The sequence below is a fragment of the Henckelia pumila genome, chromosome 2 (genome assembly GCF_033568475.1).
Source record: "Henckelia pumila isolate YLH828 chromosome 2, ASM3356847v2, whole genome shotgun sequence".
In the NCBI taxonomy this organism is placed as follows: Eukaryota; Viridiplantae; Streptophyta; class Magnoliopsida; order Lamiales; family Gesneriaceae; genus Henckelia; species Henckelia pumila.
This window is the reverse complement of record NC_133121.1, coordinates 86404302-86416412: the sequence shown is the minus strand read 5'-3', so window position 1 is coordinate 86416412 and position 12111 is coordinate 86404302. Positions and strand designations below refer to the sequence as shown.

Here is a 12111-nt window from a genome sequence, read left to right as displayed (position 1 = left end):
AAAATCAAATTAATAATATAAGTAAATCAAAATAATTGATTTTTTTTAAAAAATAATCTAATTAAAACTATTTTCATTTTGAACTTTATTTGATTTCTTATTCAATTCTTGAGAAAAAATAATGAATAAAAATAAAATAACATGTATTTAAAAATTAAAAATCAAAATAATATAACTAAATTTAGTAATAAATGTAAATTTATTTAATATTTTATGTGTGATTTTATTTAATGAAAACTTCATAAATAAAACTTTATATATTTTCAATAAAGTCGAGATCTAAATAAAAATATATTATAATGTAAACTTAATGTGTAGATTTATTATTATTTTATTGAATTAAACGTATAATTAAAAATTTATAAAATAAAATAAAAATTATAATAGTTAATATGAGAAAGTTTAAGTTTGAAAGGTCAATCAATCAATATTATGTATATAAAGAAAGTCATATATAAGAGCATTTTTGTCAATATATATATATATATATATATATATATATATATATATATATATAAAATAGAGTGTGATTAATAATTTTTGGAGTACAAATATCACTACCCTAATTGGAACTCTGTTTTAGTCAAAGATGTGGAGTGTAAGAATAAGAAAACACTTGGATGGCTTCCTTTGTGGCTCTGTCTACGTACTAATCGTTATAAGATTTTTCACAATAATTTTTTGGGTTCTTATAAAATCAACAAGGACAATAAAATTATATAATCTTTAAAATTCTAATGTGTTATGTTTTTGAATAGTTTTTTTTATTAAAGATGTTCAGTTCACAGCAGATTTGTGATTTTTAGTATAAAAATCGTTGAAATATATTTAAAGGCATATGTTATTCGTGACAATCATAAAATCTAATTTTTTTAATCTTAATTACACGAAAATATAAAATTAAAATGAAACAGACATTTCCTCGAATAAAGCAAAAACAAAAATAAAAAAAGAAGTAGCCATTATTGGCCATTTGCAGTTGATGATTCTTGACCTTTGTGGCGACTCGCGAGGCGAGGCGGGACTATATGAATGATATCGATTAGCATTACTCCGATTGTTTAAAGGGAACATAAAAATAGAGATATTTAATTTTTTAACATTCTCCTCGTATCTTTACTATATCCACGGTGTTACATCACAAGATGATGTTCAAGTTGATAAAGTAGTTAAGTGAGCGATTGATAAGTGGTCGTGTTCAATTTTTTTTATCAACATTTTATTAGACTAATCTGTCATGTAGTGCTTGTCCATTGCGATTACTTGACTAATCTAGTTTGCAGGCTATTGCGTTAGTCTCGAGTTTACTCGGTGCATGCACACCGAAAAATAGCTACTACGGGTTCTACTTCATTAAAAAAATTATATATACTAACACCTTAAAATAACTATATTGATCATTTTAATGAATGAACAAAAATTCTTATTCATTTTAATTCAATAAAAATTATTTTAAGAAGCCTATTTTGCTAAATTTTAAAATAGCCAAATAATTTTTTTAATTAAAAAATAATAACTTAAAATATTTAATTCAAAAAAATTATGTTAAAATTCTATGTACATGAAATATTGTTTGCGTGACTTGTTTGTAAATATAAACTATCAAATTATGGAAATATATAAATATATATTGTTAAATATCTATACTATCTATACTATTTAATCTAGTGCAAATTGCTCAAAAATCCCCAATGCAAACATGTTTTGCTCTGCACTCCCTAGCCACTTTTTTGTACCATATTTTTTGTTAATTTGTATCATATATTGTATGGTTTTGTACTACATCTTGTATAGTTTTGTACCACATTTTATGACTAGGGACCCCAAAGCAAAACATGTTTGCATTTGGGGATTTTTGAACAAATTGCCCTTTAATCTATACTATCTAATAAAAATAAAAATCTAATAAAACAAGAGGATGTCTTAGTAACTAATTTTTAGTATTTTTACGTGAACTTTCAAAATTAACCCTATCCAATAAATTAAAAAAATACTATTTAAAAATTTCAATTTAATTTCATGCAATTTTTCCATCATTTTATGCTTCAAGTTTAACATATTTCAATTTTAAAATTTAAAAATTAACTCTCACATATGTTTACCTTGAGTTGGTTTTTTATTTTTTTTAAAGATTAACAAGTTTTATTTATAAATTAAAATTAATTTTTAATAAGATAATTTGATAAACACACCCGTTGTGTGGGTGTGAAATACGAAAAAGTAATGCGCCTCTACGGTAACTGTTAAACCACACGCTGCTGTTTTTCGGTTTTTATTTCCTTGCCGATTCGAAGTTGGTGGGCAGGCAGGCCTCTTTTTTCTGAAATTCCTGTAAAAATTCAATCTTTTTTCTCAACTGGGCTGCATTTACTTCTCTCTCGTCCGCAGAAATTCCTACTGTGTGTTCATGTTTGGTTCTTGAATAAGCCTTTCTTTACAACTTGTTGGGAAACGCATTGTGAAAGATGGGGGAAAAGCCTGAAGTTTTGGATGCTGTGTTGAAGGAAATTGTGGATTTGGTAATGGATCTGCCATTTTGCATCAATGATTTTTCTTGATTTTGGGACGTCCCCTTTTTTCTTTCTTGGCTTTCGTTTGCTCTCTATAGACTTGTTGTGCGTTGGTTGGTTGCAGGAAAACATACCCATTGACGAAGTTTTTGAGAATCTGAGGTGTACGAAGGAGGGTCTGTCTAATGAGGCTGCGGAGGAGAGATTAACCATTTTTGGGCACAACAAGCTCGAGGAGAAAAAGGTGCTTAACGTTTGCTCAAGTTTTTTGTTTTTTCGGGTTCTATGTTTGATAGGAGAGTTTATGGTTGCCTCCTTTATCCTTATTTTCTCTGTTATGTGATGCCTTGCAGTAATGTGCTTCTGATGCAGATTTTTTTCCCCCTTTTCCCTCCTCTTTCATTTCCCCTTTTGACGTGAGTATGGCTAAGAGACGTGAGATATGAATGAATTTTTCTTTCTGATGTCTGTTAGTGGTAATTTGATTTAGGATTTCATTGCTAAAGTTTATGACTTCAATCTGTATTTAAAACATTTTTTTTTTAACTTTGGAGTGCTTCTCAGGAGAGCAAATTCTTGAAGTTCTTGGGTTTTATGTGGAATCCGCTTTCGTGGGTCATGGAAGCTGCGGCTATCATGGCCATCGCCCTTGCAAATGGGGGAGTAAGGACACACCTCTCAGCATAAAATTGCTTAAGAGCTATATTTATGTGGAATGTACTAATTATTGGTGTCATATTATTATTTACAGGGAAAGCCTCCGGATTGGCAGGACTTTGTGGGTATTATCACTTTGCTTGTAATTAACTCCACAATTAGTTTTATTGAGGAGAATAATGCCGGAAATGCAGCCGCTGCTCTCATGGCTAGTCTAGCTCCAAAAGCAAAAGTTCGATATTTCTACACTTGAATTTCTGATGAATTGTTTTGTATTTGTGATTCTCATCTGATCCATATTTATTGTCTGAAGGTTCTTAGAGATGGAAAGTGGAGTGAAGAAGATGCTTCTATTTTAGTGCCTGGTGACATCATCAGTATTAAACTTGGAGATATAATTCCTGCTGATTCTCGTTTGCTTGATGGCGACCCGCTGAAAATTGATCAGGTGTGTGTGTGTTGCGTATGGCTGGTTTGCATGCAATTTTAGAGTATAATTTATTTAATATAATATACGTTTCATTATCAGTCTGCCTTAACGGGTGAGTCCCTTCCGGTGACGAAAGGGCCAGGGGACGGTGTTTACTCTGGATCTACCTGCAAACAAGGAGAACTTGAGGCTATTGTTATTGCCACCGGGGTTCACACCTTTTTCGGAAAGGCTGCTCACCTTGTTGATTCTACTAACCAAGTGGGGCATTTCCAAAAGGCAAGTTTTGAAACTTGTTCAGGATCTCTTAATTCCTTTTTTACTTTAGTAAATCTTTTTTCTTATTCACCTGTTAGGTTTTAACTGCAATTGGGAACTTTTGCATTTGCTCTATCGCGGTGGGAATGGTTATAGAGATTGTAGTTATGTACCCTATTCAGCATCGGAAATATCGCCCTGGGATTGACAATCTACTTGTGCTCCTCATTGGAGGAATTCCGATTGCTATGCCTACCGTCCTTTCTGTTACAATGGCAATCGGTTCTCATCGTCTGGCTCAACAGGTTTCCTTTATAATTAATTGGCCATTTTTACTTTTAGCCTTCTTTAGCATTTACATTTAAAATGGAGTCATAATCTCTGTGAAGGGAGCTATTACAAAGAGAATGACTGCTATAGAAGAGATGGCTGGTATGGATGTGCTTTGCAGTGATAAAACGGGGACTTTGACACTGAACAAGCTTACAGTTGACAAGAATCTCATTGAGGTTCAAGCGGCATTTTTCTGCTGAAACTTTGGTTCACTAACCTGCTAATTGGACTGTAACTCTATATTTTCAATGCATTTCTTGTTTACAGGTTTTCACAAAAGGTGTTGATGCAGATACTGTCGTGCTAATGGCAGCTCGAGCATCTCGTACAGAAAACCAGGATGCCATAGACTGTGCTATAGTTGGGATGCTGGCTGACCCAAAGGAGGTAACACTCTTCTAGTTTAGTCTAATATGTGATAACTCATAACTATTTCCACTTTCTTGAAATGCTGTCTTGAAACAGGCACGTGCTGGAATACGAGAAGTACACTTCCTTCCTTTTAACCCTACTGACAAGCGTACAGCATTGACTTACTTAGATGGTGAAGGTAATATGCACAGGGTCAGTAAAGGTGCACCTGAGCAGGTACAATTATCTTTTTATGTGGTTTATTTATTTATTAATTCCAAATATGTTTTTTTTTTAAATCGCAAATATGGATTTTAGATTCTAAACCTTGCACGGAATAAGTCAGACATAGAGCGAAGGGTTCATGCTGTGATTGACAAGTTTGCAGAACGAGGTTTAAGATCACTTGCAGTGGCATACCAGGTAAAATTTATCAGTATTTCAGTTTGCTACTGTGTTTTTCGGTCATAATTTGGAGTATAGAATAGCAAGATGTTTGTCGGTAATTGTTATGATATCAAATCGTTGATAAATTTTGATGGTTTATCCTGCATTTGCTTCCAGGAAGTTCCAGAAAGAACAAAGGAAAGCCCAGGAGGCCCGTGGCAATTCATTGGTCTCATGCCACTTTTTGATCCACCGAGACATGATAGCGCGGAAACTATAAGAAGGGCATTGGATCTTGGAGTAAATGTCAAAATGATAACTGGTAGACTTTGTTTTTCAAGTTTATTTAACTTTTGGTTGTTAAACTAGAGAAAATTTCTTCATTATTAGTATCAAGCCATACATACCTATACTTGCACAGTTTGTTGTACTACCTAATGTGTCACTGTCATTATTTTGTACTGTCATATTTTGGTTTCAACAGTTTCAAACTGCTTTTGACAGGGGATCAACTGGCCATTGGCAAGGAAACTGGACGAAGGTTGGGAATGGGAACAAATATGTATCCTTCATCAGCTTTGTTGGGTCAGAATAAGGATGAATCAATTGCTGCTTTACCAATTGATGAGCTTATAGAGAAAGCGGACGGTTTTGCTGGTGTTTTCCCAGGTACCTTTTAAATTTGTTTTTACTTTAATTTCAGTCTACCCTTGTTTCATAATATGATACTCCGATCACGATTTATTTCCAAAACCACTGTTAATTTATTTGCTCACCTTGTGTATCTGTCAGAGCACAAATACGAAATAGTAAAACGTCTCCAAGCCAGGAAACATATCTGTGGAATGACCGGAGATGGAGTAAATGATGCTCCTGCTCTGAAGAAGGCAGATATTGGGATTGCTGTTGCTGATGCAACAGATGCAGCTCGCAGTGCTTCTGACATTGTGCTTACTGAACCTGGTCTCAGTGTTATAATCAGTGCTGTTTTAACAAGTCGAGCAATCTTCCAGAGGATGAAAAATTACACGGTACGACTAGTTATGTTAGCTGTGACAGTATAATTCAGGCGGAAGGTTTTACTTCTTATAAACGTTTAGCATGATTTCATGGCTTAGTGATGTTTCCAAGTACAACTTACCTTGACGTCATGAAGTTTTTTCTACTTTTGCAGATTTATGCTGTTTCGATTACAATACGTATTGTGGTAAGTTATCAGGTCCTTCCAGATCTACAATTAGATTCATTTTTGCATTTTCTTAATCTGTGGTATCTTTCATTTTCATGGATCCAGCTTGGTTTCATGCTGCTGGCTCTAATATGGAAATTCGACTTTCCACCTTTTATGGTGCTAATCATTGCAATACTCAATGATGGTTTGTTTTGTTGAACCCTCTTTCTCATTTACCCCCACTGCTCCCTCTTGTTTGACAGGTTCAGATATGGAAACTTTGGATGGCTTTTACACATATTTACTTTTGTGTATTCAAAATTTGAAAACAGATCACGTTTTAAGATTAACCATTTCACATTCTTGGTAAAATTTTAGAAAATTGATTTTTGTAGCAGCACAAATATTTTTGTTTTCGTTAATGCACCTCCAGTAGATGTCTGAATTACCTGTTTGACTTGTTTAATATTGAGTACGATCTTATATCATACAACCTCGTATAGGTACCATCATGACAATATCTAAAGATAGAGTTAAACCATCTCCACTTCCAGACAGCTGGAAGCTTGCTGAAATTTTTGCAACGGGAATCATCCTTGGTGGTTACTTGGCCATGATGACTGTCATTTTCTTTTGGGCAGCTTATAAAACTGACTTCTTTCCGGTAGCCTAATCTTTCCAGTTGATGTGTCTATCTCATGACGTTCTTTTTTTTTCTGCATTACTTCAAGTTTCATTAATTCCCTTAAGTATGCAAAACTCAGAGATATCTATGAAACTTTAATTCATCTAATTATTTTTGGTCAACCATCCTCCAGCGCGTATTTGGGGTGTCAACTCTTGAAAAAACTGCCCATGATGACTTTAGAAAGCTTGCTTCAGCAATATATCTTCAAGTTAGCACTATCAGCCAAGCTCTAATATTTGTCACAAGATCCCGAAGCTGGTCATATGTCGAGCGTCCTGGTTTATTGCTTGTAGCCGCATTTTTTATTGCCCAACTGGTTAGTTCCAATCTCATTCAACACATTTGAATGGAACTTTCGATTTTTGGAAATACAATCTTGACCGCTAGTACTTTGAATCAAGCAGGTTGCTACACTGATTGCCGTGTATGCAAATTGGAGCTTTGCAGCGATCGAAGGAATTGGATGGGGTTGGGCTGGAGTAATTTGGCTTTATAATATCATTTTCTATATCCCACTTGATATTATCAAGTTTTTAATACGATACGCTCTCAGTGGGAGGGCTTGGGATCTTGTTCTTGAGCAAAGGGTAAGTAGCAACATGAAAGCTATAGTGCTTTAAAAGTTACCTTATCTGTGTTTCTTCTCGTGTGCAGATTGCTTTTACAAGGCAAAAAGATTTTGGAAAAGAACAGCGTGAGCTTAAATGGGCACACGCACAAAGAACCCTCCACGGACTGCAAGTTCCCGATACCAAATTGTTTAACGAAACTACAAATTTTTCAGAACTCAATCAGTTGGCCGAGGAAGCAAAACGAAGAGCTGAAATCGCTAGGTAAGGACGACTTTTGCTGTTGAATTTTTGCCTAGTGGTGCAAGAGTACTCGAGGTCAGAGCTCAAGAAAGGGCTGCAAACAAATCAAATAGAAATGTTGAGTCAAATACTACTCAACATTTTTATATTCAAACTCCATTGAGTTGCTGCTCGAAAATGAACTAGAGTAAAACTGCAGTCTTGCAGCTCAACTAGAGCTCGTAAGTTTGTTTAATCTTAAATCTATTTATAAAATTTTTGCCTAGTGGTGCAAGAGTACTCGAGGTCAGAGCTCAAGAAAGGGCTGCAAACAAATCAAATAGAAATGTTGAGTCAAATACTACTCAACATTTTTATATTCAAACTCCATTGAGTTGCTGCTCGAAAATGAACTAGAGTAAAACTGCAGTCTTGCAGCTCAACTAGAGCTCGTAAGTTTGTTTAATCTTAAATCTATTTATAAAATTTTATCAATATAAAAACTCCTAGAGTTATCGAATTAAGGGAGTGTTTGCAAAAGATTATGCTTTTGTTGAAGTGATTAAATTTATAGATTATAAAAAAGTTAAGAAAAATCAAAAGTTGGTAGTGTTTGGAAACAAATGTGAAAATCTAAAAATCAAAGTTGAGTAGTGTTTGATAAGCAAGTGATTAGAGTGATTTTAACATTGACATTTTTATTAGAATCACTTTTGGAGAATCATAATCACCATATAACTAGCTTTTGTATTTCAATTAAGTTAAACATAAGCTAACATATGATCTGGGTTCAACAAACACACAAAAGTGATTTTTTAAAGCCAAAATCTAACATCACTTTTTTTTAGTGATTGCAAACACTCCATAAATAGTTTGGACTGGGCTTGGATTCGATAATTTTGAATGGGTATTGAATAATAAATTTTTTAGTAAGAGCCATGAAACCGTAGATTTCAACATATTTTACTGGAATTCTACACCCTCTATTATTAACACTTGGTAATTCTTGGCATGAGTCCATGACATGCAACTATATCTTTCACTTGGATGACTATATCTAAACCAATCTGATTCCTGAATTCAGAACCCGAAAAAAAGACGTTTTTACCAAGTTCTTACAGCTATTTCTCATCCCTGTTGCGATGATATATTTCTAAAACCCCCCCGAATGAGAAATCCTATATTCCTAATGTATTTTATGTCGTTCCACGCAGGTTAAGGGAGCTGCATACATTGAAAGGACACGTTGAATCGGTGGTGAGGCTGAAGGGTCTCGATATAGATACGATCCAGCAAGCGTACACTGTATGAGAAGATCGTTAGCCGCTATACATGTATTTTAACTGCTGCCGGGATTAAGGTATCACCAGCATTTGTTATGAGTTGTAGTAGCGAAACAGCTAGTTCTGTTACCCTTGAGCTCTATCTTTTAGGTGTTTCATTTTTTTTTTTTTTTTTTTTAAATTTATTGAACTGAGGAAGCATGTTTAATTATTATCATTATGTTTGTAGAAGTTTGTGTATAAAATATGAAGCTCTTGATATATAATATATATGGTGTGTACTTTCTTTTCTTTTTCTATGACCTATTTGAGGATGTAATAAGCAGTGGTTCTTGTCTTATAGTCATAGCGCCGCCAGCGCGCCACATGTTTTTTGTTTTGTTTTATTTTGTTTAGTTTTTTTTAATTACAAATCTGAAACAGCTATCATATATTCGCCAAGTCTTAAAAATCCGTTTTCTCCTCCTTTGTACTACAATATTTATTTATTTATTATTAATTTTTCAATGTTGGAGTTTGATTTGATCTCTTATCTTGATCACATATAAAAAAGTGATCAAATCAAAGTTTCATCACAAATCATTTAATCGTGTTAAGATACTATATGATATGTTTTTAGATTCCATGATAATTGTGATTGTTATTTTATAATATCTTCAACATCGTTGCAAAATCAAAATCAATTATGATTGTCAAAAAATATAATTGTAAAATTGTATTCATATCATACTTATCATATATTTATGTTGTTAAAGTGTTTGAATAAAATAAGATAACGATGTTTAAAATTGTGATGTATTCGATATTATAAGATTTTTTTGTTGTGATAATTACCAAAAAAACATGTCAATATTATACATATAGTTATTTTTTAACATGTACATATAATGGTAATAATACATAGACTACTTTTATCTTTTGATTAATATAATCGTAATTGTTATTAATATGATTATAAGAATAATTATTAGATACAATAATAATTTTATTATAATAGTAACATGATAATAGTAATTACGATAATACTAATACATTAATATCAATAATAGTTATTATTTATATAATTATAATTATAATCAGTATAATAATTAATAATTATTGTTATTAAAATAGAAATATTAGTCGTAATAATAATTATATTGATTTCAATAAATTTTATATTAAGAGAATAATAAAAAATAAATATTATTTTAATAATATTATTAATTAGTTATTAACAAATTTATATATTGTTGAGGGTATAATTTAAATATTAAAAAATATATAAGGATAATTTGGTCTTTCAAAGAAACTCAAATAACATTCTTTACTTTTATTTTTTATTTTTTTGGAAAACAGTTTATTTTGACAATGTATAAACTGTTTTTTTTTTAAAAATATCAAATACAATTTCAGATCTTAAAACCTTAATTGTTTTAAAGCTTTAATTTTAAGCTATACCTAACACCCTCTTAGATACAATTTGATTGGTGCTATTAAGAGGATGGATAATAAGGGTGATAAAAGTGTTACGGGGATGAGATCCACCTCTTGAACCTGCGGGGAAAAATGATACATCACATGAGCCATCTCTTGAACTTATAGAAGCCACCTCTAGATTCTCAGTACTGGTGGATCGAATGTGTAGTGACCCGTTTCAGATCACCTACTAATAAAAAACTTAAACAGGTAAACATAATAAGAGATAACTACAAAAACTTAAATAACAACCCGACAGAATACAATCGAAATTAAACTGGAAACCCAAGATAACTGACCCAATCTCATAATTCAAAAACCACAAATAAACCTAACTAAACCAACAGTAAATTTTGTACCTAGACCCTGGTCACCGACTAAACTCTAGTCCAACTCCTGAACAACATATGACTGCTCCGTCAAATGTGGTGTCCATAGTAAAAATACAGACGTGAGCGACAATCACTGAAACGACCCTAACTCTCTAAATATAAATAAATATGTGGAAATTTTTTTTTATACTTACTAAATAATAATATGTACATACATGCTCATACATATATGCACAGAATAAATAGATTTAAAAATAAATAACTTAAATAAAAATGAAACCTTTAATAAATTAAATATCTGAGTCTAACATTTACTAAAATACTGACATAAGCAAAATAAATAAAATTTGCATGCACTGAAAATATTTAAATAAGACAAGTAATAATATCCACCACTGAAAATAAATAAAATGTATGACATGATAAAAATATTCAAAACATGCATATAGACTCAGACAACGGTCACGGGGTTACTGCATGTCCGCTCACAGGTCCTCGCCGCCGGTGGGTACTACATCCTCCTCTACGTACTCACCTGCACCATATCAGTGTAGTGAGCCTAGAGGTCCAACATGCTAACATAACAAGAGTTTAAAATAATTTAAATCACTTTAATACTAATACATAACATATACTTGAATGAGCATGCTTAAAAATATCATGAACATAACATAAACTTAAATATCTTAATAATACATAAACATTGTTCAGCAAAGTATTTTCTAACATCGAAAGGTCGTCTCCATAGTGTAACCATACATACATTAAATACTGATCAGCGTGGTAAACCAACGTACGTGGCGGTGACGAATCACCTCTTAAATTGGCAGTAAACTGCCCTTCAATAGTTCACATATGGGGACGAATCCTCCTTAAATTGTCACACTACTTCAACTTCCAACATAAAAATTATTTTCTTTTGCTCAACCTTAAACATTAAATTATGCATAAAAATTATTTCATGAATGCATGTACTTAAATAAAATGTGTGTCCTTCATATATATTTAATTTAATTTCATACTAACATATAAATATTAAAAATAACTTCCATGCATAAAAATAATTAAATATATATTCAGGACACATGCAATTTCTCATGGGTTGTACTGAACTGCTGGCCCTAACTCTCAAGCCCATTTTCTTAAATCTGGCCCATTAATCCTGAGACTGGCCCATTAATATACTTAAGCCCAATAATTAATTATTCTAAACCCAAATAATTAATTAAAGCCCATTAAAACAATCATGGCCCAATAACATTCTATTCCGGCCCAATGGGCCTAAAAGCCCAAAGACTGACCCAATAACTTCCATGGGCTCTAAAGCCCATGAAAATTATTGGACTAACTTAAATTAATTATCTAAGCCCATTAAGAAAATTAAATGTAGCCCATTAATTTAATTAATCTAATTAGCCCAATTAAAACACTTAAATTTATTAATTAACTTAAAAAAAATAAA

At 32.3% G+C, this 12111-nt stretch overlaps 1 protein-coding gene across 1 annotated transcript; it reads left to right on the top strand.

Moving 5' to 3' along the window:
* The first annotated feature begins 2248 nt into the window (after positions 1 to 2248).
* LOC140877075 (plasma membrane ATPase 3) lies at positions 2249 to 9132 on the top strand. The gene is made up of 21 exons (XM_073280563.1): positions 2249 to 2519; positions 2635 to 2754; positions 3075 to 3173; positions 3262 to 3399; positions 3481 to 3615; positions 3697 to 3876; positions 3954 to 4160; positions 4245 to 4364; positions 4456 to 4575; positions 4654 to 4776; positions 4858 to 4962; positions 5104 to 5248; positions 5431 to 5595; positions 5719 to 5957; positions 6101 to 6133; positions 6221 to 6302; positions 6601 to 6761; positions 6916 to 7101; positions 7190 to 7372; positions 7440 to 7618; positions 8791 to 9132. Exons 1-21 carry the CDS (start codon positions 2466 to 2468, stop codon positions 8885 to 8887), a joined length of 2871 nt encoding a protein of 956 aa, XP_073136664.1. The 5' UTR covers positions 2249 to 2465; the 3' UTR covers positions 8888 to 9132.
* Positions 9133 to 12111: the final 2979 nt, after the last annotated feature.